The 25,545-nt window shown below is 40.4% G+C and overlaps 1 protein-coding gene across 1 annotated transcript in view; it reads right to left on the bottom strand.

The window, feature by feature from the left end:
• LOC137432203 (thread biopolymer filament subunit gamma-like) overlaps positions 1-5,380 on the bottom strand; it is a 30,550-nt gene extending 25,170 nt beyond the window's left edge. Inside the window, exons 1-2 of the mRNA XM_068123915.2 lie at positions 4,694-5,380; positions 1,199-1,259 (exon numbers count right to left, since the gene is read on the bottom strand). Of these exons, the coding sequence (XP_067980016.1) occupies positions 1,199-1,259; positions 4,694-5,313 (681 nt within the window). The 5' untranslated portion in view covers positions 5,314-5,380. The remainder of the gene's footprint in view (positions 1-1,198; positions 1,260-4,693) is intronic.
• Between the last annotated feature and the right edge of the window lie 20,165 nt (positions 5,381-25,545).

Consider the following 25,545-nt stretch of genomic DNA (forward strand, 5'->3'; position numbering starts at 1 on the left):
ATACACATTTACATCATATACACATCCATATACACATCATATGCACATCATACACATATACACATCACATACATATACACAAACATACACACATCATATACATATACACATCATATGCACATCATACACATATACACATCACATACATATACACAAACATACACACATCATCTACATATACACATCATATGCACATCATACACATATACACATCACATACATATACACAAACATACACACATCATATACATATACACATCATATGCACATCATACACATATACACATCACATACATATACACAAACATACACACATCATATACATATACACATCATATGCACATCATACACATATACACATCACATGCATATGCACAAACATACACACATCATATACATATACAGTGTTATACACATCATATGCACATCACATACATATACACAAACATGCACACATCATATACATATACACATCATATGCACATCATACACATATACACATCACATACATATACACAAACATACACACATCATATACATATACACATCATATGCACATCATACACATATACACATCACATACATATACACAAACATACACACATCATATACATATACAGTGTTATACACATCATATGCACATCACATACATATACACAAACATACACACATCATATACATATACACATCATATGCACATCATACACATATACACATCACATACATATACACAAACATACACACATCATATACATATACACATCATATGCACAATGCACATCATACACATATACACAAACATACACACATCATATACATACATACATACATGCAAGGTGTACATTTTACATATCGCTCGTACAAATGTGGGAATGTGAAACGTCACAGGTTACTTGTGATAACAAAGTCCCGTTGTGGTGCTAAAGGCAGTTCAAGGTAACTTTACATTGTAAGGTGTTTTACTGTGCACGGCAAATGTATCGGGGTCACATTTAAAGGTATCCATCTCTTGATCACAGGTGTGTCCTGACGGCAGCAGCCATCTGAACATTCAAATCTGGTATCTAGGTAAACAATTCCTTACCTGTAAAACATCTTACCTGTAAAGGTGACATTTATTATCCGGGAATCAAATTCAGAGTGATCATTTAAAGGTGAGCAAACTGAGCAATTAGGTGATCTCCATCATGGTACATACCTGCTTCATGTTGGCAATATCAGTCTCCAGCTGAATTTTCACGCCGAGTTCAAATTCATACCTTCAATGAAGAAACCCCAAAATGAAAGAGGTAAAATATATACATTTCAGGTCCTAGTTGAATACAATTGTACAAAACAGGTAAAATATATACATTTTGGGTCCTACTTGAACACAATTGTACAAAACAGGTAAAATATATCCATTTCGGGTCCTAGTTGAACACAATTGTACAAAACAGGTAAAATATATACATTTTGGGTCCTACTTGAACACAATTGTACAAAACAGCTAAAATATATACATTTCAGGTCCTAGTTGAACACAATTGTACAAAACAGGTAAAATATATACATTTTGGGTCCTACTTGAACACAATTGTACAAAACAGGTAAAATATATACATTTCGGGTCCTAGTTGAACACAATTGTACAAAACAGGTAAAATATGTACATTTCGGGTCCGAGTTGAACACAATTGTACAAAACAGGTAAAATATATACATTTCAGGTCCTACTTGAACACAATTGTACAAAACAGGTAAAATATATACATTTCAGGTCCTACTTGAACACAATTGTACAAAACAGGTAAAATATATACATTTCGGGTCCTAGTTGAACACAATTGTACAAAACAGGTAAAATATATACATTTTGGGTCCTACTTGAACACAATTGTACAAAACAGCTAAAATATATACATTTCAGGTCCTAGTTGAACACAATTGTACAAAACAGGTAAAATATATACATTTTGGGTCCTACTTGAACACAATTGTACAAAACAGGTAAAATATATACATTTCGGGTCCTAGTTGAACACAATTGTACAAAACAGGTAAAATATGTACATTTCGGGTCCGAGTTGAACACAATTCTACAAAACAGGTAAAATATATACATTTCAGGTCCTACTTGAACACAATTGTACAAAACAGGTAAAATATATACATTTCAGGTCCTAGTTGAATACAATTGCACAAAAGAGGTAAAATATATACATTTCAGGTCCTATTTGAACACAATTGTACAAAACAGGTAAAATATATACATTTCAGGTCCGAGTTGAACACAATTGTACAAAACAGGTAAAATATATACATTTTGGGTCCTACTTGAACACAATTGTACAAAACAGGTACAATATATACATTTCGGGTCCTAGTTGAACACAATTGTACAAAACAGGTAAAATATATACATTTCAGGTCCTACTTGAACACAATTGTACAAAACAGGTAAAATATATACATTTCAGGTCCTACTTGAACACAATTGTACAAAACAGGTAAAATATGTACATTTCGGGTCCGAGTTGAACACAATTCTACAAAACAGGTAAAATATATACATTTCAGGTCCTACTTGAACACAATTGTACAAAACAGGTAAAATATATACATTTCAGGTCCGAGTTGAATACAATTGCACAAAAGAGGTAAAATATATACATTTCAGGTCCTAGTTGAATACAATTGCACAAAAGAGGTAAAATATATACATTGCAGGTTCTATTTGAACACAATTGTACAAAACAGGTAAAATATATACATTTCAGGTCCGAGTTGAACACAATTGTACAAAACAGGTAAAATATATACATTTTGGGTCCTAGTTGAACACAATTCTACAAAACAGGTAAAATATATCCATTTCGGGTCCGAGTTGAACACAATTCTACAAAACAGGTAAAATATATACATTTCAGGTCCTACTTGAACACAATTCTACAAAACAGGTAAAATATATACATTTCAGGTCCTACTTGAACACAATTGTATAAAACAGGTAAAATATATACATTTCAGGTCCTAGTTGAATACAATTGCACAAAAGAGGTAAAATATATACATTGCAGGTCCTATTTGAACACAATTGTACAAAACAGGTAAAATATATACATTTCAGGTCCGAGTTGAACACAATTGTACAAAACAGGTAAAATATATACATTTTGGGTCCTAGTTGAACACAATTCTACAAAACAGGTAAAATATATCCATTTCGGGTCCGAGTTGAACACAATTGTACAAAACAGGTAAAATATATCCATTTCGGGTCCGAGTTGAACACAATTGTACAAAACAGGTAAAATATATACATTTCGGGTCCGAGTTGAACACAATTGTATAAAACAGGTAAAATATATACATTTCGGGTCCTAGTTGAATACAATTGTACAAAACAGGTAAAATATATACATTTCAGGTCCTAGTTGAATACAATTGTACAAAACAGGTAAAATATATACATTTCAGGTCCTAGTTGAACACAATTGTACAAAACAGGTAAAATATATACATTTCGGGTCCTAGTTGAACACAATTATACAAAACAGGTAAAATATATACATTTCGGGTCCTAGTTGAACACAATTGTACAAAACAGGTAAAATATATACATTTTGGGTCCGAGTTGAACACAATTCTACAAAACAGGTAAAATATATACATTTCAGGTCCTAGTTGAACACAATGGTACAAAACAGGTAAAATATATACATCTCAGGTCCTAGTTGAACACAATTCTACAAAACAGGTAAAATATATACATCATCTCATGTCCCAGTTGAACACAATTCTACAAAACAGGTAAAATATATACATCTCAGGTCCTATTTGAACACAATTCTACAAAACAGGTAAAATATATATAATCCAGGTCATAGTTGAACACAATTCTACAAAACAGGTAAAATATATACATTTCGGCTCCGAGTTGAACACAATTCTACAAAACAGGTAAAATATATATAATCCAGGTCATAGTTGAACACAATTCTACAAAACAGGTAAAATATATACATTTCGGGTCCAAGTTGAATACAAATGTACAAAACAGGTAAAATATATACATTTCAGGTCCTAGTTGAACACAATTGTACAAAACAGGTAAAATATATACATTTCAGGTCCAAGTTGAATACAAATGTACAAAACAGGTAAAATATATACATCTCAGGTCCTAGTTGAACACAATTGTACAAAACAGGTAAAATATATATAATCCAGGTCCTATTTGAACACAATTCTACAAAACAGGTAAAATATATATAATCCAGGTCATAGTTGAACACAATTCTACAAAACAGGTAAAATATATACATTTCGGCTCCGAGTTGAACACAATTCTACAAAACAGGTAAAATATATATAATCCAGGTCATAGTTGAACACAATTCTACAAAACAGGTAAAATATATACATCTCAGGTCCTAGTTCAACACAATTGTACAAAACAGGTAAAATATATACATTTCGGGTCCGAGTTGAATACAAATGTACAAAACAGGTAAAATATATACATTTCAGGTCCTAGTTGAACACAATTGTACAAAACAGGTAAAATATATACATCTCAGGTCCTAGTTCAACACAATTGTACAAAACAGGTAAAATATATACATTTCGGGTCCTAGTCGATGTTACGTTATCTGTACAATGATTATATATATATATATAACACAATCTGTACAATGATGATATAACACACTTAGCCTTGATCTCATCCGCAGAGGCACGCAGGTGATCAACATCAATCTCCAGCCTCACGCGATCCAGCGTCATCTCGGCCACGTTGGTCACCAGGTCGGACAGCTGTCCCTCAGCCGTCTCCAGGTTCACCGTCCCATCAGGGGTCAGCGGTTCACCTCCGGTCAAGGTGCGCAGCTGCTCCTCCAACACCGCATTCTCCTGGGTTAGGGTTCGCACCTTCTCCACGTAACTGCCCAACCGGCCGTTCAGAGAGTGCAAGATGGACTTTTCATTCGTACGTGTCAGCAACGACGGAAAGACTTTACCTGTCCCAGGTGCGAACGTCCCCAGCACACCGGCCATACCAGACGACGTCAACGCACGACCCACGCTGAAGGCCGGACTTCCGCCAAAACCTGGAATTCCGAGTCCAGGTGGGAAGGCATTGCGGACGCTGAAAGCCGATTGGAGGCCGAACCCGAAGCCCGCACCTGAACGTGCACCCATGACCGAAGAGCCCATTCTGACGGATCCAGGTGCAACGCCAAAGCCAATGGCACGATTTCCTCCAAATCCAAGATGGGGAATTCCACCTCGGAAGGACTGAGAGCTATTTGGGAATGAAGAGACTGAATTCATCTTTGAACCTCGACTTCTATAAGAACATGTCACCTGCCAACACCGTTATTCTTTTATACCTGTTCTCAACAGTTTAATTGATGCAGCGGTGAATCACCTGGTGTGTGAAACTGCTACCCAACTCGGAATGAAAGGAAACCTGAGAAATCCTTTGAACCCAACTCGGGATGAAAGGAAAACTCGGAAAACATTTGAACCTCAAAGGAAATTTTGTTTGTTCAACTGAATCTGTTAAACTGAGACAACCTGATTAAAAAGTACAAAGACACAGGTGTAAATTAAATGTCTATAACTCCATAAATTCTGAAAATGATGAGAATGGGTGCCCCATCTATACAAAGGATGAGAACCACAGCACAAGCTTATGAAGCAATGCACACATCACCGATGGGCTGTTTATCCTGGGTTAGAATGTCGACTCATCCACAAACTGCCGCCCTGGAGTTTCTCACGAGCAGGATGAGGTATCGCTGTGCGCTGCCAATCAGATGCATGTTCAATGGGGATCACAGGCAGGATGAGGTATCGATGTGCGCTGCCAATCAGATGCATGTTCAATGGGGATCACAGGCAGGATGAGGTATCGATGTGCGCTGCCGATCAGATGCATGTTCAATGGGGATCACAGGCAGGATGAGGTATCGATGTGCGCTGCCAATCAGATGCATGTTCAATGGGGATCACAGGCAGGATGAGGAATCGATGTGCGCTGCCAATCAGATGCATGTTCAATGGGGATCACAGGCAGGATGAGGTATCGCTGTGCGCTGCCGATCAGATGCATGTTCAATGGGGATCACAGGCAGGATGAGGTATCGATGTGCGCTGCCAATCAGATGCATGTTCAATGGGGATCACAGGCAGGATGAGGTATCGATGTGCGCTGCCAATCAGATGCATGTTCAATGGGGATCACAGGCAGGATGAGGTATCGATGTGCGCTGCCGATCAGATGCATGTTCAATGGGGATCACAGGCAGGATGAGGTATCGATGTGCGCTGCCGATCAGATGCATGTTCAATGGGGATCACAGGCAGGATGAGGTATCGATGTGCGCTGCCAATCAGATGCATGTTCAATGGGGATCACAGGCAGGATGAGGAATCGATGTGCGCTGCCGATCAGATGCATGTTCAATGGGGATCACAGGCAGGATGAGGTATCGATGTGCGCTGCCGATCAGATGCATGTTCAATGGGGATCACAGGCAGGATGAGGTATCGATGTGCGCTGCCAATCAGATGCATGTTCAATGGGGATCACAGGCAGGATGAGGTATCGATGTGCGCTGCCGATCAGATGCATGTTCAATGGGGATCACAGGCAGGATGAGGTATCGATGTGCGCTGCCAATCAGATGCATGTTCAATGGGGATCACAGGCAGGATGAGGTATCGATGTGCGCTGCCAATCAGATGCATGTTCAATGGGGATCACAGGCAGGATGAGGTATCGATGTGCGCTGCCAATCAGATGCATGTTCAATGGGGATCACAGGCAGGATGAGGTATCGATGTGCGCTGCCAATCAGATGCATGTTCAATGGGGATCACAGGCAGGATGAGGTATCGATGTGCGCTGCCAATCAGATGCATGTTCAATGGGGATCACAGGCAGGATGAGGTATCGATGTGCGCTGCCGATCAGATGCATGTTCAATGGGGATCACAGGCAGGATGAGGTATCGATGTGCGCTGCCGATCAGATGCATGTTCAATGGGGATCACAGGCAGGATGAGGTATCAATGTGCGCTGCCAATCAGATGCATGTTCAATGGGGATCACATGCAGGATGAGGTATCGATGTGCGCTGCCGATCAGATGCATGTTCAATGGGGATCACAGGCAGGATGAGGTATCGCTGTGCGCTGCCAATCAGATGCATGTTCAATGGGGATCACAGGCAGGATGAGGTATCGATGTGCGCTGCCAATCAGATGCATGTTCAATAGGGATCACAGGCAGGATGAGGTATCGATGTGCGCTGCCAATCAGATGCATGTTCAATGGGGATCACAGGCAGGATGAGGTATCGCTGTGCGCTGCCAATCAGATGCATGTTCAATAGGGATCACAGGCAGGATGAGGTATCGATGTGCGCTGCCAATCAGATGCATGTTCAATGGGGATCACAGGCAGGATGAGGTATCGATGTGCGCTGCCAATCAGATGCATGTTCAATGGGGATCACAGGCAGGATGAGGTATCGATGTGCGCTGCCAATCAGATGCATGTTCAATGGGGATCACAGGCAGGATGAGGAATCGATGTGCGCTGCCAATCAGATGCATGTTCAATGGGGATCACAGGCAGGATGAGGAATCGATGTGCGCTGCCAATCAGATGCATGTTCAATGGGGATCACAGGCAGGATGAGGTATCGATGTGCGCTGCCGATCAGATACATGTTCAATGGGGATCACAGGCAGGATGAGGTATCGATGTGCGCTGCCAATCAGATGCATGTTCAATGGGGATCACAGGCAGGATGAGGTATCGATGTGCGCTGCCAATCAGATGCATGTTCAATGGGGATCATAGGCAGGATGAGGTATCGATGTGCGCTGCCAATCAGATGCATGTTCAATGGGGATCACAGGCAGGATGAGGTATCGATGTGTGCTGCCAATCAGATGCATGTTCAATGGGGATCACAGGCAGGATGAGGTATCAATGTGCGCTGCCGATCAGATGCATGTTCAATGGGGATCACAGGCAGGATGAGGTATCGATGTGCACTGCCAATCAGATGCATGTTCAATGGGGATCACAGGCAGGATGAGGTATCGATGTGCACTGCCGATCAGATGCATGTTCAATGGGGATCACAGGCAGGATGAGGTATCGATGTGTGCTGCCAATCAGATGCATGTTCAATGGGGATCACAGGCAGGATGAGGTATCAATGTGCGCTGCCGATCAGATGCATGTTCAATGGGGATCACAGGCAGGATGAGGTATCGATGTGCACTGCCGATCAGATGCATGTTCAATGGGGATCACAGGCAGGATGAGGTATCGATGTGCACTGCCAATCAGATGCATGTTCAATGGGGATCACAGGCAGGATGAGGTATCAATGTGCGCTGCCAATCAGATGCATGTTCAATGGGGATCACAGGCAGGATGAGGTATCGATGTGCGCTGCCAATCAGATGCATGTTCAATGGGGATCACAGGCAGGATGAGGTATCGATGTGCGCTGCCGATCAGATGCATGTTCAATGGGGATCACAGGCAGGATGAGGTATCGATGTGCGCTGCCAATCAGATGCATGTTCAATGGGGATCACAGGCAGGATGAGGTATCGATGTGCGCTGCCGATCAGATGCATGTTCAATGGGGATCACAGGCAGGATGAGGTATCGATGTGCGCTGCCAATCAGATGCATGTTCAATGGGGATCACAGGCAGGATGAGGAATCGATGTGCGCTGCCAATCAGATGCATGTTCAATGGGGATCACAGGCAGGATGAGGAATCGATGTGCGCTGCCAATCAGATGCATGTTCAATGGGGATCACAGGCAGGATGAGGTATCGATGTGCGCTGCCGATCAGATGCATGTTCAATGGGGATCACAGGCAGGATGAGGTATCGATGTGCGCTGCCAATCAGATGCATGTTCAATGGGGATCACAGGCAGGATGAGGTATCGATGTGCGCTGCCATTCAGATGCATGTTCAATGGGGATCATAGGCAGGATGAGGTATCGATGTGCGCTGCCAATCAGATGCATGTTCAATGGGGATCACAGGCAGGATGAGGTATCGATGTGTGCTGCCAATCAGATGCATGTTCAATGGGGATCACAGGCAGGATGAGGTATCAATGTGCGCTGCCGATCAGATGCATGTTCAATGGGGATCACAGGCAGGATGAGGTATCGATGTGCGCTGCCAATCAGATGCATGTTCAATGGGGATCACAGGCAGGATGAGGTATCGATGTGCGCTGCCAATCAGATGCATGTTCAATGGGGATCACAGGCAGGATGAGGTATCGATGTGCGCTGCCAATCAGATGCATGTTCAATGGGGATCATAGGCAGGATGAGGAATCGAACGAAGCGTGCCGACAATCAGATGCATGTAAAAGACGATCACATGTTAATCTTTAAAATTGTTCATCTTTTAAATAGTTTCGTCAATGTGTGTTTCCCAATCACCTTGTTCATCTTTTAATATCACATTAAATGTGTTTCCCAATCACACTGTTCATCTTTTAATATCACATTAAATGTGTTTCCCAATCACACTATTCATCTTTTAATATCACATTAAATGTGTTTCCCAATCACCTTGTTGTCTTTTAATATCACATTAAATGTGTGTTTCCCAATCACCTTGTTGTCTTTTAATATCACATTAAATGTGTTTCCCAATCACACTATTCATCTTTTAATATCACATTAAATGTGTTTCCCAATCACCTTGTTGTCTTTTAATATCACATTAAATGTGTTTCCCAATCACCTTGTTGTCTTTTAATATCACATTAAATGTGTGTTTCCCAATCACCTTGTGGCTTTTAATATCACATTAAATTTGTTTCCCAATCACACTGTTCATCTTTTAATATCACATTAAATGTGTGTTTCCCAATCACACTGTTCATCTTTTAATAGCGCATTAAATGTGTTTCCCAATCACAGTGTCATTCTTTTAATATCACATGAAATGTGTTTCCCAATCACCTTGTTCATCTTTTAACATCACATTAAATGTGTTTCCCAATCACCTTGTTTATCTTTTAATATCACATTAAATGTGTTTCCTAATCACCTTGTTTATCTTTTAACATCACATTAAATGTGTGTTTCCCAATCACCTTGTTTATCTTTTAATATCACATTAAATGTGTTTCCCAATCACCTTGTTTATCTTTTAATATCACATTAAATGTGTTTCCCTATCGCACTGTTCATTTTTTAATATCGCATTAAATGTATGTTTACCAATCACTCTGTTCATCTTTTAATATCACAGTAAATGTGTTTCCCAATCACTCTTCCCATCTTTTAATAAGACATTAAATGTTTCCCAATCATGCTGTTCATCTTTTTATAGCACATTAAATATTTCCCAATCGCACTGTTCATCTTTTAATATCACATTAAATGTGCGTTTCCCAATCACTCTGTTCATCTTTTAATATCACATTAAATGTGTTTCCCAATCACACTGTTCATCTTTTAATATCACATTAAATGTGTTTCCCATTCACTGCTCATCTTTCAATATCACATTAAATGTGTTTCCCAATCACCTTGTTCATCTTTTACTAGCACATTAAATGTGTTTCCCAATCACACTGTTCATCTTTTAATAGCCCATTAAATGTGTTTCCCAATCACACTGTCATCTTTTAATATCACATTAAATGTGTTTCCCAATCGCACTGTTCATCTTTTAATGTCACAACAAATTAATTAAAAAATAAATACAGAAATATCTCATGAACATAAGTCAATAATTCATCCCCTGAGTTTATCGTTCCGAGTCTTTTTGGGTATGTGTGTATGAGCTTTGTACATCCGGATTTTGGGAGTTTCTCCTATTCTTCCTTGCAGATTTGCACAAACACTTTTTTTTTGTATACTGAATCGAGGCTCGTGAAAGAGCTAACATTTACTTCACAAACAAATCAACCAGACAAACAAAATATATAAAAAGAGGGAGCGGAAAACAAGATGGGGAGAGAAGGAGAAGCACACAAACACAACATTTGAGAGCAGGGAGATGTGTGGAAGGGAGAGGGCTTGGGGGGAGGAGGTGTGGGAAGGGGGGGGGGGGGGGGAGGGAGAAGTATAAAACACAAAGACACCAAGGACTTCCAGGACAGAAGTTGGTATTTCAAAAAAGTGGAATTGGGGTGAAATTAGCGGGGGTAGAAAAGATCAAGGTTTTGGATGGGGGAAGATAAGAGATGGTGGTGAATAGTTTGAATCCTCAAAGGGATTCAAGTCTGGGCTTTGGCTGGGGCACTCAAGGACTTTTTTGTATACAGAATCGAGGCTCTTGTAAGAGCTAACACATTGAACATGAAAACATGCACAGACACATAAAACATGCAATGAAGGTAGCGGGAGACAAGAGGGGGAGAGAGAGGGAAGCACAAAAGCGCAACAACAGTGGAGAACAGGGACGTCAGTAGATCTGTGGAAGGGTGAGGGCTGGGAGGAGGGGGGCTGGGTACACTGTATAAAGCAAATGAACACTGCTAGGAATTTCAGGAAAGAAGTTACGGATTGAAAGAGGTGGATTTGGGGTGTTTTAACAGGGGTAGAAAAGATCAAGGTTTTGGATGGGGGAAGATAAGAGATGGTGGTGAATAGTTTGAATCCTCAAAGGGATTCAAGTCTGGGCTTTGGCTGGGGCACTCAAGGACTTTTTTGTATACAGAATCGAGGCTCTTGTAAGAGCTAACACATTGAACATGAAAACATGCACAGACACATAAAACATGCAATGAAGGTAGCGGGAGACAAGAGGGGGAGAGAGAGGGAAGCACAAAAGCGCAACAACAGTGGAGAACAGGGACGTCAGTAGATCTGTGGAAGGGTGAGGGCTGGGAGGAGGGGGGCTGGGTACACTGTATAAAGCAAATGAACACTGCTAGGAATTTCAGGAAAGAAGTTACGGATTGAAAGAGGTGGATTTGGGGTGTTTTAACGGGGGTAGAAAAGATCAAGGTTTTGGTTCTTTCACCGTCTTGTTCTGAAAACATTCCAGTATTGCTTTGGCTGTATGCTTGCGGTCATTGTCCTGTTGGAATGTAAATCTTCACTGCAGTCCAAGGTCTTTTGCACTCTGAAACAGGTTTTCCTCAAGGATTTGCCTGTAGTTGACGACATCCATTGTCCCTTCTGTCCTTACAAGTCTCCCAGTCCCGGCCACTGAAAAGCATCCCCATAGGATGGTGCTGCCACCACCATGCTTCATGGTAGGGATGGTGTTAGACGCGTGATGAGCTGTGCTCGGGTTCCACCAGATGTAGCGCTTTGTTTTCAGCCCAAAGATTTGATTTTTTTGTCTCATCAGACCACAGAATATTTTTCCGCATGCTCTCGGAGTCTTTCACGTGCCTTGTTACAAACGCCAGGTGTGCTGTCATGTGCCTTTTTCTCAAGAGTGGCTTCAATCCAGCCACTTTCTCTTAAAGCCTAGATTTGTGAAGTTGTAGGGTAGTTCCATATTCCTTCCATTTCCTAATGATGGAGCTCACTAAGCTTTTGAGAACTTTCAACACTCTAGAAATTGTTTCATACCCTGCCCCAGATATATGCCTCCTCACAATTCTATCTCCGAGTTCCTTGGACTTAATGGTAGAGTTTCTGCTCTGCCATGCACTGTTCTGTTCAAATCCATTCCTGTAAAAAATGGTGAACAAAGGCTCGACAAATTCATTCATGTACCAAAATGGTGAACAAAGGCTCGACAAATCCATTCATGTACCAAAATGGTGAACAATGGCTCGTCAAATCCATTCATGTACCAAAATGGTGAACAAAGGCTTGTTAAATCCAATGTTGTACGAAAATGGTGAACAAAGGCTCGTCAAATTCATTCATGTACCAAAATGGTGAACAAAGGCTCGTTAAATCCATTCATGTACCAAAATGGTGAACAAAGGCTTGTTAAATCCACTCTTGTACCAAAATGATGAACAAAGGCTTGTTAAATCCATTCATGTACCAAAATGGTGAACAAAGGCTCGTCAAATCCATTCATGGACCAAAATGATGAACAAAGGCTCGTCAAATCCATTCATGGACCAAAATGGTGAACAAAGGCTCGTTAAATCCATTAATGTACCAAAATGGTGAACAAAGGCTTGTTAAATCCACTCTTGTACCAAAATGGTGAACAAAGGCTCGTCAAATCCATTCTTGTACCAAAATGGTGAACAAAGGCTTCGTAAATCCATTCTTGTACCAAAATGGTGAACAAAGGCTTCGTAAATCCAATCTTGGACCAAAATGGTGAACAAAGGCTTGTTAAATCCAATCTTCGACCAAAATGGTGGACAAAGGCTTGTCAAATCCATTCATGCACCAAAATGGTGAACAAAGGCTTGTTAAATCCATTCATGTACCAAAATGGTGAACAAAGGCTCGTTAAATTCATTCATGCACCAAAATGGTGAACAAAGGCTCGTTATATCCATTCTTGTACCAAAATGGTGAACAAAGGCTTGTTAAATCCACTCTTGCACCAAAATGGTGAACAAAGGCTTGTTAAATCCATTCATGTACCAAAATGGTGAACAAAGGCTCGTTATATCCATTCTTGTACCAAAATGGTGAACAAAGGCTTGTTAAATCCACTCTTGCACCAAAATGGTGAACAAAGGCTTGTTAAATCCATTCATGTACCAAAATGGTGAACAAAGGCTTGTTAAATCCATTCATGTACCAAAATGGTGAACAAAGGCTTCTTAAATCCACCCTTGTACCAAAATGGTGAACACAGGCTCGTCAAATCCATTCTTGAACCAAAATAGTGAACAAAGGCTTTTTAAATCCACTCATGTACCAAAATGGTGAACAAAGGCTCGTCAAATCCATTCATGTACCAAAATGAGGAACAAAGGCTTGTTAAATCCATTAATGTACCAAAATGGTGAACAAAGGCTTATTAAATCCATTCATGTACCAAAATGGTGAACAAAGGCTCGTCAAATTCATTCATGTACCAAAATGGTGAACAAAGGCTTGTTAAATCTACTTGTACCAAAATGGTGAACAAAGGCTCGTCAAATCCATTCATGTACCAAAATGGTGAATAAAGGCTTGTTAAATCCATTCATGTACCAAAATGGTGAACAAAGGCTTGTTATATCCATTCTTGTACCAAAATGGTGAACAAAGGCTTGTTATATCCATTCTTGTACCAAAATGGTGAACAAAGGCTTGTTAATTCCATTCATGCACCAAAATAGTGAACAAAGGCTTGTCAAATCCATTCATGTACCAAAATGGTGAACAAAGGCTCGTTAAATCCATTCATGTACCAAAATGGTGAACAAAGGCTCGTCAAATCCATTCATGTATCAAAATGGTGAACAAAGGCTCGTTAAATCTATTCATGTACCAAAATGGTGAACAAAGGCTCGTTAAATCCATTCATGTACCAAAATGGTGAACAAAGGCTTGTTATATCCATTCTTGTACCAAAATGGTGAACAAAGGCTTGTTATATCCATTCTTGTACCAAAATGGTGAACAAAGGCTTGTTAATTCCATTCATGCACCAAAATAGTGAACAAAGGCTTGTCAAATCCATTCATGTACCAAAATGGTGAACAAAGGCTCGTTAAATCCATTCATGTACCAAAATGGTGAACAAAGGCTCGTCAAATCCATTCATGTATCAAAATGGTGAACAAAGGCTCGTTAAATCTATTCATGTACCAAAATGGTGAACAAAGGCTCGTTAAATCCATTCATGTACCAAAATGGTGAACAAAGGCTTGTTATATCCATTCTTGTACCAAAATGGTGAACAAAGGCTTGTTATATCCATTCTTGTACCAAAATGGTGAACAAAGGCTTGTTAATTCCATTCATGCACCAAAATAGTGAACAAAGGCTTGTCAAATCCATTCATGTATCAAAATGGTGAACAAAGGCTCGTTAAATCTATTCATGTACCAAAATGGTGAACAAAGGCTTGTTAATTCCATTCATGCACCAAAATAGTGAACAACGGCTTGTCAAATCCATTCATGTACCAAAATGGTGAACAAAGGCTCGTCAAATCCATTCATGTACCAAAATGGTGAACAAAGGCTCGTCAAATCCATTCATGTATCAAAATGGTGAACAAAGGCTCGTTAAATCTATTCATGTACCAAAATGGTGAACAAAGGCTCGTTAAATCCATTCATGTACCAAAATGGTGAACAAAGGCTCGTCAAATTCATTCATGTACCAAAATGGTGAACAAAGGCTTGTTAAATCCACTCTTGTACCAAAATGGTGAACAAAGGCTCGTCAAATCCATTCATGTACCAAAATGGTGAACAAAGGCTCGTCAAATCCATTCATGTACCAAAATGGTGAACAAAGGATTGTTAAATCCATTAATGTACCAAAATGGTGAACAAAGGCTCGTTAAATCCATTCATGTACCAAAATGGTGAACAAAGGCTTGTCAAATCCATTCATGTACCAAAATGGTGAACAAAGGCTCGTTAAATCCACTCTTGCACCAAAATGGTGAACAAAGGCTGGTCAAAACCATTCATGCACCAAAATGGTGAACAAAGGCTCGTTAAATCCATTCATGTACCAAAATGGTGAACAAAGGCTCGTCAAATCCACTCTTGCACCAAAATGGTGAACAAAGGCTGGTCAAAACCATTCATGTTCCAAAATAGTGGACAAAGGCTTGTCAAATCCATTCATGTACCAAAATGGTGAACAAAGGCTTGTCAAATCCATTCATGTACCAAAATGGTGAACAAAGGCTCATTAAATCCATTAATGTACCAAAATGGTGAACAAAGGCTCGTTAAATCCAATCATGTACCAAAATGGTTAACAAAGGCTCGTTAAATCCATTCATGTACCAACATGGTGAACAAAGGCTCGTTAAATCCATTCATGTACCAAAATAGTGAACAAAGGCTTGTCAAATCCATTCATGTACCAAAATGGTGAACAAAGGCTCGTTAAATCCATTCATGCACCAAAATGGTGAACAAAGGCTCGTTAAATCCATTCATGTACCAAAATGGTGAACAAAGGCTCGTTAAATCCATTCATGCACCAAAATGGTGAACAAACGCTCGGTAAATTCATTCATGTACCAAAATGGTGAACAAAGGCTTGTTAATTCCATTCATGTACCAAAATGGTGAACAAAGTCTTGTTAAATCCATTCATGTACCAAAATGGTGAACAAAGGCTCGTTAAATCCATTCATGTACCAAAATGGTGAACAAAGGCTCGTTAAATCCATTCATGTACCAAAATGGTGAACAAAGGCTCGTTAAATCCATTCATGTACCAAAATGGTGAACAAAGGCTTGTTAAATCCATTATGTACCAAAATGGTGAACAAAGGCTCGTTAAATCCATTCATGTACCAAAATGGTGAACAAAGGCTCATTAAATCCATTCATGTACCAAAATGGTGAACAAAGGCTCGTTAAATCCATTCACGTACCAAAATGGTGAACAAAGGCTCGTCAAATCCATTCATGTACCAAAATGGTGAACAAAGTCTTGTTAAATCCATTCATGTACCAAAATGGTTAACAAAGGCTCGTTAAATCCATTCATGTACCAAAATGGTGAACAAAGGTTCGTTAAATCCATTCATGTACCAAAATGGTGAACAAAGTCTTGTTAAATCCATTAATGTACCAAAATGGTGAACAAAGGCTCGTTAAATCCATTAATAATAATAATAATAATAATAATTCATTTATTTTGTATAGCGCTTTTCATGAAGCCCAAATGTGCTTTGACAGAGTGCAAAACATAATGCATAACAAAACATGAAAACAACAATTGCAAAAAGACAAGAATCAATAGGGAAATATTTAAAGCAAAAGGAGGGAGAAGGAGAAGTGATAGTCAGGGGTTAAATGCTGTGGGTTGAATGTTGAATGCAGTGCTGAACAGGTGGGTCTTGAGTGATGTTTTGAATGTGGTGAGTGAGGAGGAGTCTCTGATGGTGTGAGGTCGTGAGTTCCAGAGGGTGGGAGCAGCGATGGAGAAGGCCCTGTCCCCCCAGGATCTGAATTTGGTCCGGATGGGGGGGTGGGGGGGGGGGGTCAGGAGGTTGGTACCAGCAGAGTGGAGGTTACGGGTAGGAGTGTGTCTGGAGAGGAGGTCAGCCAGGTAGGATGGGGCCAGGTTATGGAGGGCTTTGTAGGTCAAGAGGAGGATTTTGTACTGGATTCTCTGGGAGATGGGGAGCCAGTGAAGCTTGTAAAGGACGGGGGTGATGTGGTCATGGGTCCGGGAATGGGTGAGTAGATGGGCAGCGGAGTTCTGAATGTATTGGAGTTTATTGGTGATTGTTGAGGGTGAACCATAGAGGAGGCTATGCAGTAGTCCAGACGGGAGGTGATGAAGGCGTGGATGAGGGTTTCTGGAGCCGTGGAGCAGAGGGATGAGCGGAGACGGGCGATGTTTTTCAGGTGAAAGAAGGCTGTCTTTGTGATCTGTTTAGTGTATTTGTCGAAGGAGAGGGTTTGGTCAAAGATGACGCCAAGATTCCAGATGAGAGGGGAGGTGGATACTGGGATACCGTCGATGTTGAGGGCAAAGTTATGGGTGGATTTTGTGAGCGTTTTTGGGCCAATGATGATTATTTCAGATTTATCACAGTTAAGTTTGAGGAAGTTGATTTGAAGCCAGGATTTTATTTCAGAGATGCAGTTTGTCAGGATAGAGTGGGTGTCGGTGGAGACGGACTTGGTGGAGATGAAAAGCTGGATGTCATCGGCGAAGCAGTGGAATTGGAGACCATGACGGCGGATTAAGCGACCGAGGGGGGACAGGTAAAGGATGAAGAGGAGGGGGCCAAGAACTTAACCTTGGGGGACACCTTGGGGGAGGGGAGCAGTGGGAGATTTGCATTTATTGATGGAGATGAACTGGCGTCTGTCAGAGAGGTATGATTTAATCCAAGAGAGGGCAGTGCCGGTAACGTTAAAGGTGGATTCAAGTCGGGTGAGGAGGATGGTGTGATCGATGGTGTCAAAGGCAGCGCTGAGGTCGAGGAGGACGAGAATGTTGAGGTTGCCAGCGTCAGAGGAGAGGAGAAGGTCGTTGGTGATTTTGAGGAGAGCAGTTTCAGTACTGTGGTTGGAGCAGAATCCGGATTGGAATGTTTCATACAGGTTATTGGCAGAGAGGTGATGTTTGAGTTGAGTGGCTACAGCGCGCTCCAAAACTTTCGACAGAAAGGGTAGGTTGGAGATGGGTCTGAAGTTGTTTCGGGTGTCAGGGTTTAGACCAGGTTTTTTTAGAATGGGGGTAACAGCAGCAATTTTGAGGGATGGTGGGACGATGCCTGAAGACAGGGAGGAGTTTATTGTTGCAATGATAAGTGGAGAGAGAGCAGGGAGGGAGGCCTTGACAAAGCTGGAGGGGATGGGGTCAAAAGTGCAGGTGGCAGTTTTCATTCCTATGAGTTCAGAGAGGTCAGTAGGGGAGACCGGGGAGAATTGAGACAGGGGAAGGCAGGATAAGGGGGGGCAGGTGGTTGGAGGGGGAGCGGGTGCGGCGGTGGTCAAGCTGTTGTAGATGTTGTCAATTTTGCGTTGGAAGAAAGAAAGGAAGGAGATGCAGTTGTCTACTGTGAATGACTGGGTGGTGGTGTCCAGGGGGCGGAGGAGTTTGTTTATTGTCGAGAAGAGTGCTTTTGGGTTTCCGGAGCCAGTGGATAATTTGAGAGTAGTAGGCGGAGCGGGCGTGGGAGAGGGCATCTTTGTAGTGTTGTAGGTGGTCCTTGTAGGCTTGGGAGTGAACTGTGAGACCTGTTTTATTGCGGAGTCTTTCAAGTTGGTGAGCACGAGTTTTCATCAGGCGGAGTTCAGGGGTAAACCAGGGAGCAGAATGGGTGAAAGAAACTGTTTTGGTTTTTACAGGTGCAAGCTGGTCAAGGCAGGAGGAGAGAGTGTGGTTGTAGTAGTCAGTGAGGTCGGAAGGGGTGTGGAGGTCAATGAAGGGAGAAGTGGACATTTTTTCAGAGAGGGTGGATGAGAATGAGGTAGGTGAAAGAGCGTTTAGCTTACGGAAGTTGATAGTGCGATAATGTCTTGGTGTTGGGGTGGGGATGTTGATGGTCATAGTGATGGCTAAGTGGTCAGAGAGGGTGAGGTCGGAGCCAGAGAGATGGTGCATCCAGTGGAGCAGACAAGGTCCAAAATGTGACCACGGATATGGGTAGGAAAGTTGACATGTTGAGTGAGGTTAAAGCAGGTGAGTAAATCAGTGAAGTCAGTGGTTATTGTGGAGTCAGTGGAGTCCATGTGGATATTGAAATCACCAAGGAGGAGGATTGAGGGGAGAGGGAACGTAGCTGGGTCAGAAAGTAGGAGAAGTCAGACAGGAATAATGAGTGTGGTTTGGGAGGGCGGTAGACGACAGCCATGACTGACTGCGTGCGACCAGAGAGTTTAAAAGCCAGGTGTTCAAAGGATGAGGATGAGGCGATGGGGATGAGGCTGGTCCTGATGTCTTGACGGTGGATAACGGCAATTCCACCACCTCGGCCCTCCGAGCGTGGTTTATTGACGTAGGAATATCCATTGGGTGTGGTGAGGTTGAGCGTGTAGTAGTCCAGAGGTTGTTGCCAGGTTTCGGTGAGACAGAGAAAGTCCAGTTTGTTATCCAGGATGTAGTCGTTGAGGATGAGGCATTTGTTGTTGAGGGACCGGGTGTTGAACAGGGTGAGCTTGATGTTGTTTTGAACAGCAGGGATGAATTCAGGTGATTTAGCCAGGGTTCGTAGGCAGGAGGTGCGATTTTGTGCGTTGCTGTGACCAGGTGCGCTGGGACGAAGAGTGAGAGTGCGCTGAGCCGACCAGAGGACGGGGATGGAGTGACCTGATTGTACATATACAAACTTACGACCGGAGCCACGGTGAATGTACCTGGGTCGTCGGAGGAGTCCATTCGATTAATGTACGAAAATGGTGAACAAAGGCTCGTTAAATCCATTCATGTACCAAAATGGTGAACAAAGGCTCGTTAAATCCATTCATGTACCAAAATGGTGAACAAAGGCTCGTTAAATCCATTCATGTACCAAAATGGTGAACAAAGGCTTGTTAAATCCACTCATGTACCAAAATGGTGAACAAAGGCTCGTTAAATCCATTCATGTACCAAAATGGTGAACAAAGGCTTGTTAAATCCATTCATGTACCAAAATGGTGAACAAAGGCTCGTTAAATCCATTCATGTACCAAAATGGTGAACAAAGGCTCGTTAAATCCATTCATGTACCAAAATGGTGAACAAAGGCTCGTCAAATCCATTCATGTACCAAAATGGTGAACAAAGGCTCGTTAAATCCAATCTTGTACCAAAATGGTGAACAAAGGCTCGTTAAATCCATTCATGTACGAAAATGGTGAACAAAGGCTCGTTAAATCCATTCATGTACCAAAATGGTGAACAAAGGCTCGTTAAATCCAATCTTGTACCAAAATGGTGAACAAAGGCTCGCTAAATCCATTAATGTCCCAAAATGGTGAACAAAGGCTCGTTAAATCCATTAATGTCCCAAAATGGTGAACAAAGGCTTGTTAATTCCAATCATGTCCCAAAATGGTGAACAAAGGCTTGTTAATTCCATTCATGTACCAAAATGGTGAACAAAGGCTTGTCAAATCCATTCATGTACCAAAATGGTGAACAAAGGCTTGTTAATTCCATTCATGTACCAAAATGGTGAACAAAGGCTTGTCAAATCCATTCATGTACCAAAATGGTGAACAAAGGCTCGTCAAATCCATTCATGTACCAAAATGGTGAACAAAGGCTCGTCAAATCCATTCATGTACCAAAATGGTGAAGAAAGTCTTGTTAATTCCATTCATGTACGAAAATGGTGAACAAAGGCTCGTTAAATCCATTCATGTACCAAAATGGTGAACAAAGGCTCGTTAAATCCAATCTTGTACCAAAATGGTGAACAAAGGCTCGCTAAATCCATTAATGTCCCAAAATGGTGAACAAAGGCTCGTTAAATCCATTAATGTCCCAAAATGGTGAACAAAGGCTTGTTAATTCCATTCATGTCCCAAAATGGTGAACAAAGGCTTGTTAATTCCATTCATGTACCAAAATGGTGAACAAAGGCTTGTTAATTCCATTCATGTACCAAAATGGTGAACAAAGGCTTGTCAAATCCATTCATGTACCAAAATGGTGAACAAAGGCTTGTCAAATCCATTCATGTACCAAAATGGTGAAGAAAGTCTTGTTAATTCCATTCATGTCCCAAAATGGTGAACAAAGGCTCGTTAAATCCATTAATGTACCAAAATGGTGAAGAAAGTCTTGTTAATTCCATTCATGTCCCAAAATGGTGAACAAATGCTTGTTAAATCCATTAATGTCCCAAAATGGTGAACAAAGGCTCGTTAAATCCATTCATGTACCAAAATGGTGAACAAAGGCTCGTTAAATCCACTCATGTACCAAAATGGTGAACAAAGGCTCGTTAAATCCATTCATGTACCAAAATGGTGAAGAAAGTCTTGTTAATTCCATTCATGTCCCAAAATGGTGAACAAATGCTTGTTAAATCCATTAATGTCCCAAAATGGTGAACAAAGGCTCGTTAAATCCATTCATGTACCAAAATGGTGAACAAAGGCTCGTTAAATCCATTCATGTACCAAAATGGTGAACAAAGTCTTGTTAATTCCATTAATGTCCCAAAATGGTGAACAAAGGCTCGTCAAATCCATTCATGTACCAAAATGGTGAAGAAAGTCTTGTTAATTCCATTCATGTCCCAAAATGGTGAAGAAAGTCTTGTTAATTCCATTCATGTCCCAAAATGGTGAACAAATGCTTGTTAAATCCATTCATGTACCAAAATGGTGAAGAAAGTCTTGTTAATTCCATTCATGTACCAAAATGGTGAACAAAGGCTCGTTAAATCCACTCATGTACCAAAATGGTGAACAAAGGCTCGTTAAATCCATTCATGTACCAAAATGGTGAAGAAAGTCTTGTCAAATCCATTCATGTCCCAAAATGGTGAACAAAGGCTCGTTAAATCCATTCATGTACCAAAATGGTGAAGAAAGTCTTGTTAATTCCATTCATGTACCAAAATGGTGAACAAAGGCTCGTTAAATCCACTCATGTACCAAAATGGTGAACAAAGGCTCGTTAAATCCATTCATGTACCAAAATGGTGAACAAAGGCTCGTTAAATCCATTCATGTACCAAAATGGTGAAGAAAGTCTTGTTAATTCCATTCATGTCCCAAAATGGTGAACAAATGCTTGTTAAATCCATTCATGTACCAAAATGGTGAAGAAAGTCTTGTTAATTCCATTCATGTCCCAAAATGGTGAACAAAGTCTTGTTAAATCCATTCATGTACCAAAATGGTGAACAAAGTCTTGTTAAATCCATTAATGTACCAAAATGGTGAACAAAGTCTTGTTAATTCCATTCATGTCCCAAAATGGTGAACAAAGGCTCGTCAAATCCATTCATGTACCAAAATGGTGAACAAAGTCTTGTTAAATCCATTAATGTCCCAAAATGGTGAACAAAGGCTCGTCAAATCCATTCATGTACCAAAATGGTGAAGAAAGTCTTGTTAATTCCATTCATGTCCCAAAATGGTGAAGAAAGTCTTGTTAATTCCATTCATGTCCCAAAATGGTGAACAAATGCTTGTTAAATCCATTCATGTACCAAAATGGTGAAGAAAGTCTTGTTAATTCCATTCATGTACCAAAATGGTGAACAAAGGCTCGTTAAATCCACTCATGTACCAAAATGGTGAACAAAGGCTCGTTAAATCCATTCATGTACCAAAATGGTGAAGAAAGTCTTGTCAAATCCATTCATGTCCCAAAATGGTGAACAAAGGCTCGTTAAATCCATTCATGTACCAAAATGGTGAAGAAAGTCTTGTTAATTCCATTCATGTACCAAAATGGTGAACAAAGGCTCGTTAAATCCACTCATGTACCAAAATGGTGAACAAAGGCTCGTTAAATCCATTCATGTACCAAAATGGTGAACAAAGGCTCGTTAAATCCATTCATGTACCAAAATGGTGAACAAAGGCTCGTTAAATCCATTCATGTACCAAAATGGTGAACAAAGGCTCGTTAAATCCATTCATGTACCAAAATGGTGAACAAAGGCTCGTTAAATCCATTCATGTACCAAAATGGTGAACAAAGGCTCGTTAAATCCATTCATGTACCAAAATGGTGAACAAAGGCTCGTTAAATCCACTCATGTACCAAAATGGTGAACAAAGGCTCGTTAAATCCATTCATGTACCAAAATGGTGAACAAAGGCTCGTTAAATCCATTCATGTACCAAAATGGTGAACAAAGGCTCGTTAAATCCACTCATGTACCAAAATGTTGAACAAAGGCTCGTTAAATCCACTCATGTACCAAAATGGTGAACAAAGGCTCGTTAAATCCATTCATGTACCAAAATGGTGAAGAAAGTCTTGTTAATTCCATTCATGTCCCAAAATGGTGAACAAATGCTTGTTAAATCCATTAATGTCCCAAAATGGTGAACAAAGGCTCGTTAAATCCATTCATGTACCAAAATGGTGAACAAAGGCTCGTTAAATCCATTCATGTACCAAAATGGTGAACAAATGCTTGTTAAATCCATTCATGTACCAAAATGGTGAACAAAGGCTCGTTAAATCCATTCATGTACCAAAATGGTGAAGAAAGTCTTGTTAATTCCATTCATGTCCCAAAATGGTGAACAAATGCTTGTTAAATCCATTCATGTACCAAAATGGTGAACAAAGGCTCGTTAAATCCATTCATGTCCCAAAATGGTGAACAAATGCTTGTTAAATCCATTAATGTCCCAAAATGGTGAAGAAAGTCTTGTTAATTCCATTCATGTACCAAAATGGTGAACAAAGTCTTGTTAAATCCATTCATGTACCAAAATGGTGAACAAAGTCTTGTTAAATCCATTCATGTACCAAAATGGTGAACAAAGGCTCGTTAAATCCATTCATGTACCAAAATGGTGAACAAAGGCTCGTTAAATCCATTCATGTACCAAAATGGTGAAGAAAGTCTTGTTAATTCCATTCATGTACCAAAATGGTGAACAAAGTCTTGTTAAATCCATTAATGTACCAAAATGGTGAAGAAAGTCTTGTTAATTCCATTCATGTACCAAAATGGTGAACAAAGTCTTGTTAAATCCATTCATGTACCAAAATGGTGAAGAAAGTCTTGTTAATTCCATTCATGTACCAAAATGGTGAACAAATGCTTGTTAAATCCATTCATGTACCAAAATGGTGAACAAAGTCTTGTTAAATCCATTCATGTACCAAAATGGTGAACAAAGTCTTGTTAAATCCATTCATGTACCAAAATGGTGAACAAAGGCTTGTCAAATCCATTCATGTACCAAAATGGTGAACAAAGTCTCGTTAAATCCATTCATGTACCAAAATGGTGAACAAAGGCTCGTTAAATCCATTCATGTACCAAAATGGTGAACAAAGGCTCGTTAAATCCACTCATGTACCAAAATGGTGAACAAAGGCTCGTTAAATCCACTCATGTACCAAAATGATGAACAAAGGCTCGTTAAATCCATTCATGTACCAAAATGGTGAACAAAGGCTCGTTAAATCCATTCATGTACCAAAATGGTGAACAAAGGCTCGTTAAATCCATTCATGTACCAAAATGGTGAACAAAGTCTTGTTAAATCCATTCATGTACCAAAATGGTTAACAAAGTCTTGTTAAATCCATTCATGTACCAAAATGGTTAACAAAGGCTTGTTAAATCCATTCATGTACCAAAATGGTGAACAAAGTCTTGTTAAATCCATTAATGTACCAAAATGGTGAACAAAGTCTTGTTAAATCCATTCATGTACCAAAATGGTGAACAAAGTCTTGTTAAATCCATTCATGTACCAAAATGGTGAACAAAGGCTTGTCAAATCCATTCATGTACCAAAATGGTGAACAAAGTCTTGTTAAATCCATTCATGTACCAAAATGGTGAACAAAGGCTCGTTAAATCCACTCATGTACCAAAATGGTGAACAAAGGCTCGTTAAATCCATTCATGTACCAAAATGGTGAAGAAAGTCTTGTTAATTCCATTCATGTACCAAAATGGTGAACAAAGGCTTGTTAAATCCATTCATGTACCAAAATGGTGAACAAAGGCTTGTTAAATCCATTCATGTACCAAAATGGTGAACAAAGGCTTGTTAAATCCATTCATGTACCAAAATGGTGAACAAAGGCTTGTTAAATCCATTCATGTACCAAAATGGTGAACAAAGTCTTGTTAATTCCATTCATGTACCAAAATGGTGAACAAAGGCTTGTCAAATCCATTCATGTACCAAAATGGTGAACAAAGGCTTGTTAAATCCATTCATGTACCAAAATGGTGAACAAAGGCTTGTCAAATCCATTCATGTCCCAAAATGGTGAACAAAGGCTTGTCAAATCCATTCATGTACCAAAATGGTGAACAA

The sequence above is a fragment of the Myxine glutinosa genome, chromosome 8 (assembly GCF_964187855.1).
Source record: "Myxine glutinosa chromosome 8, kmMyxGlut1.1, whole genome shotgun sequence".
Classification (NCBI taxonomy): Eukaryota; Metazoa; Chordata; class Myxini; order Myxiniformes; family Myxinidae; genus Myxine; species Myxine glutinosa.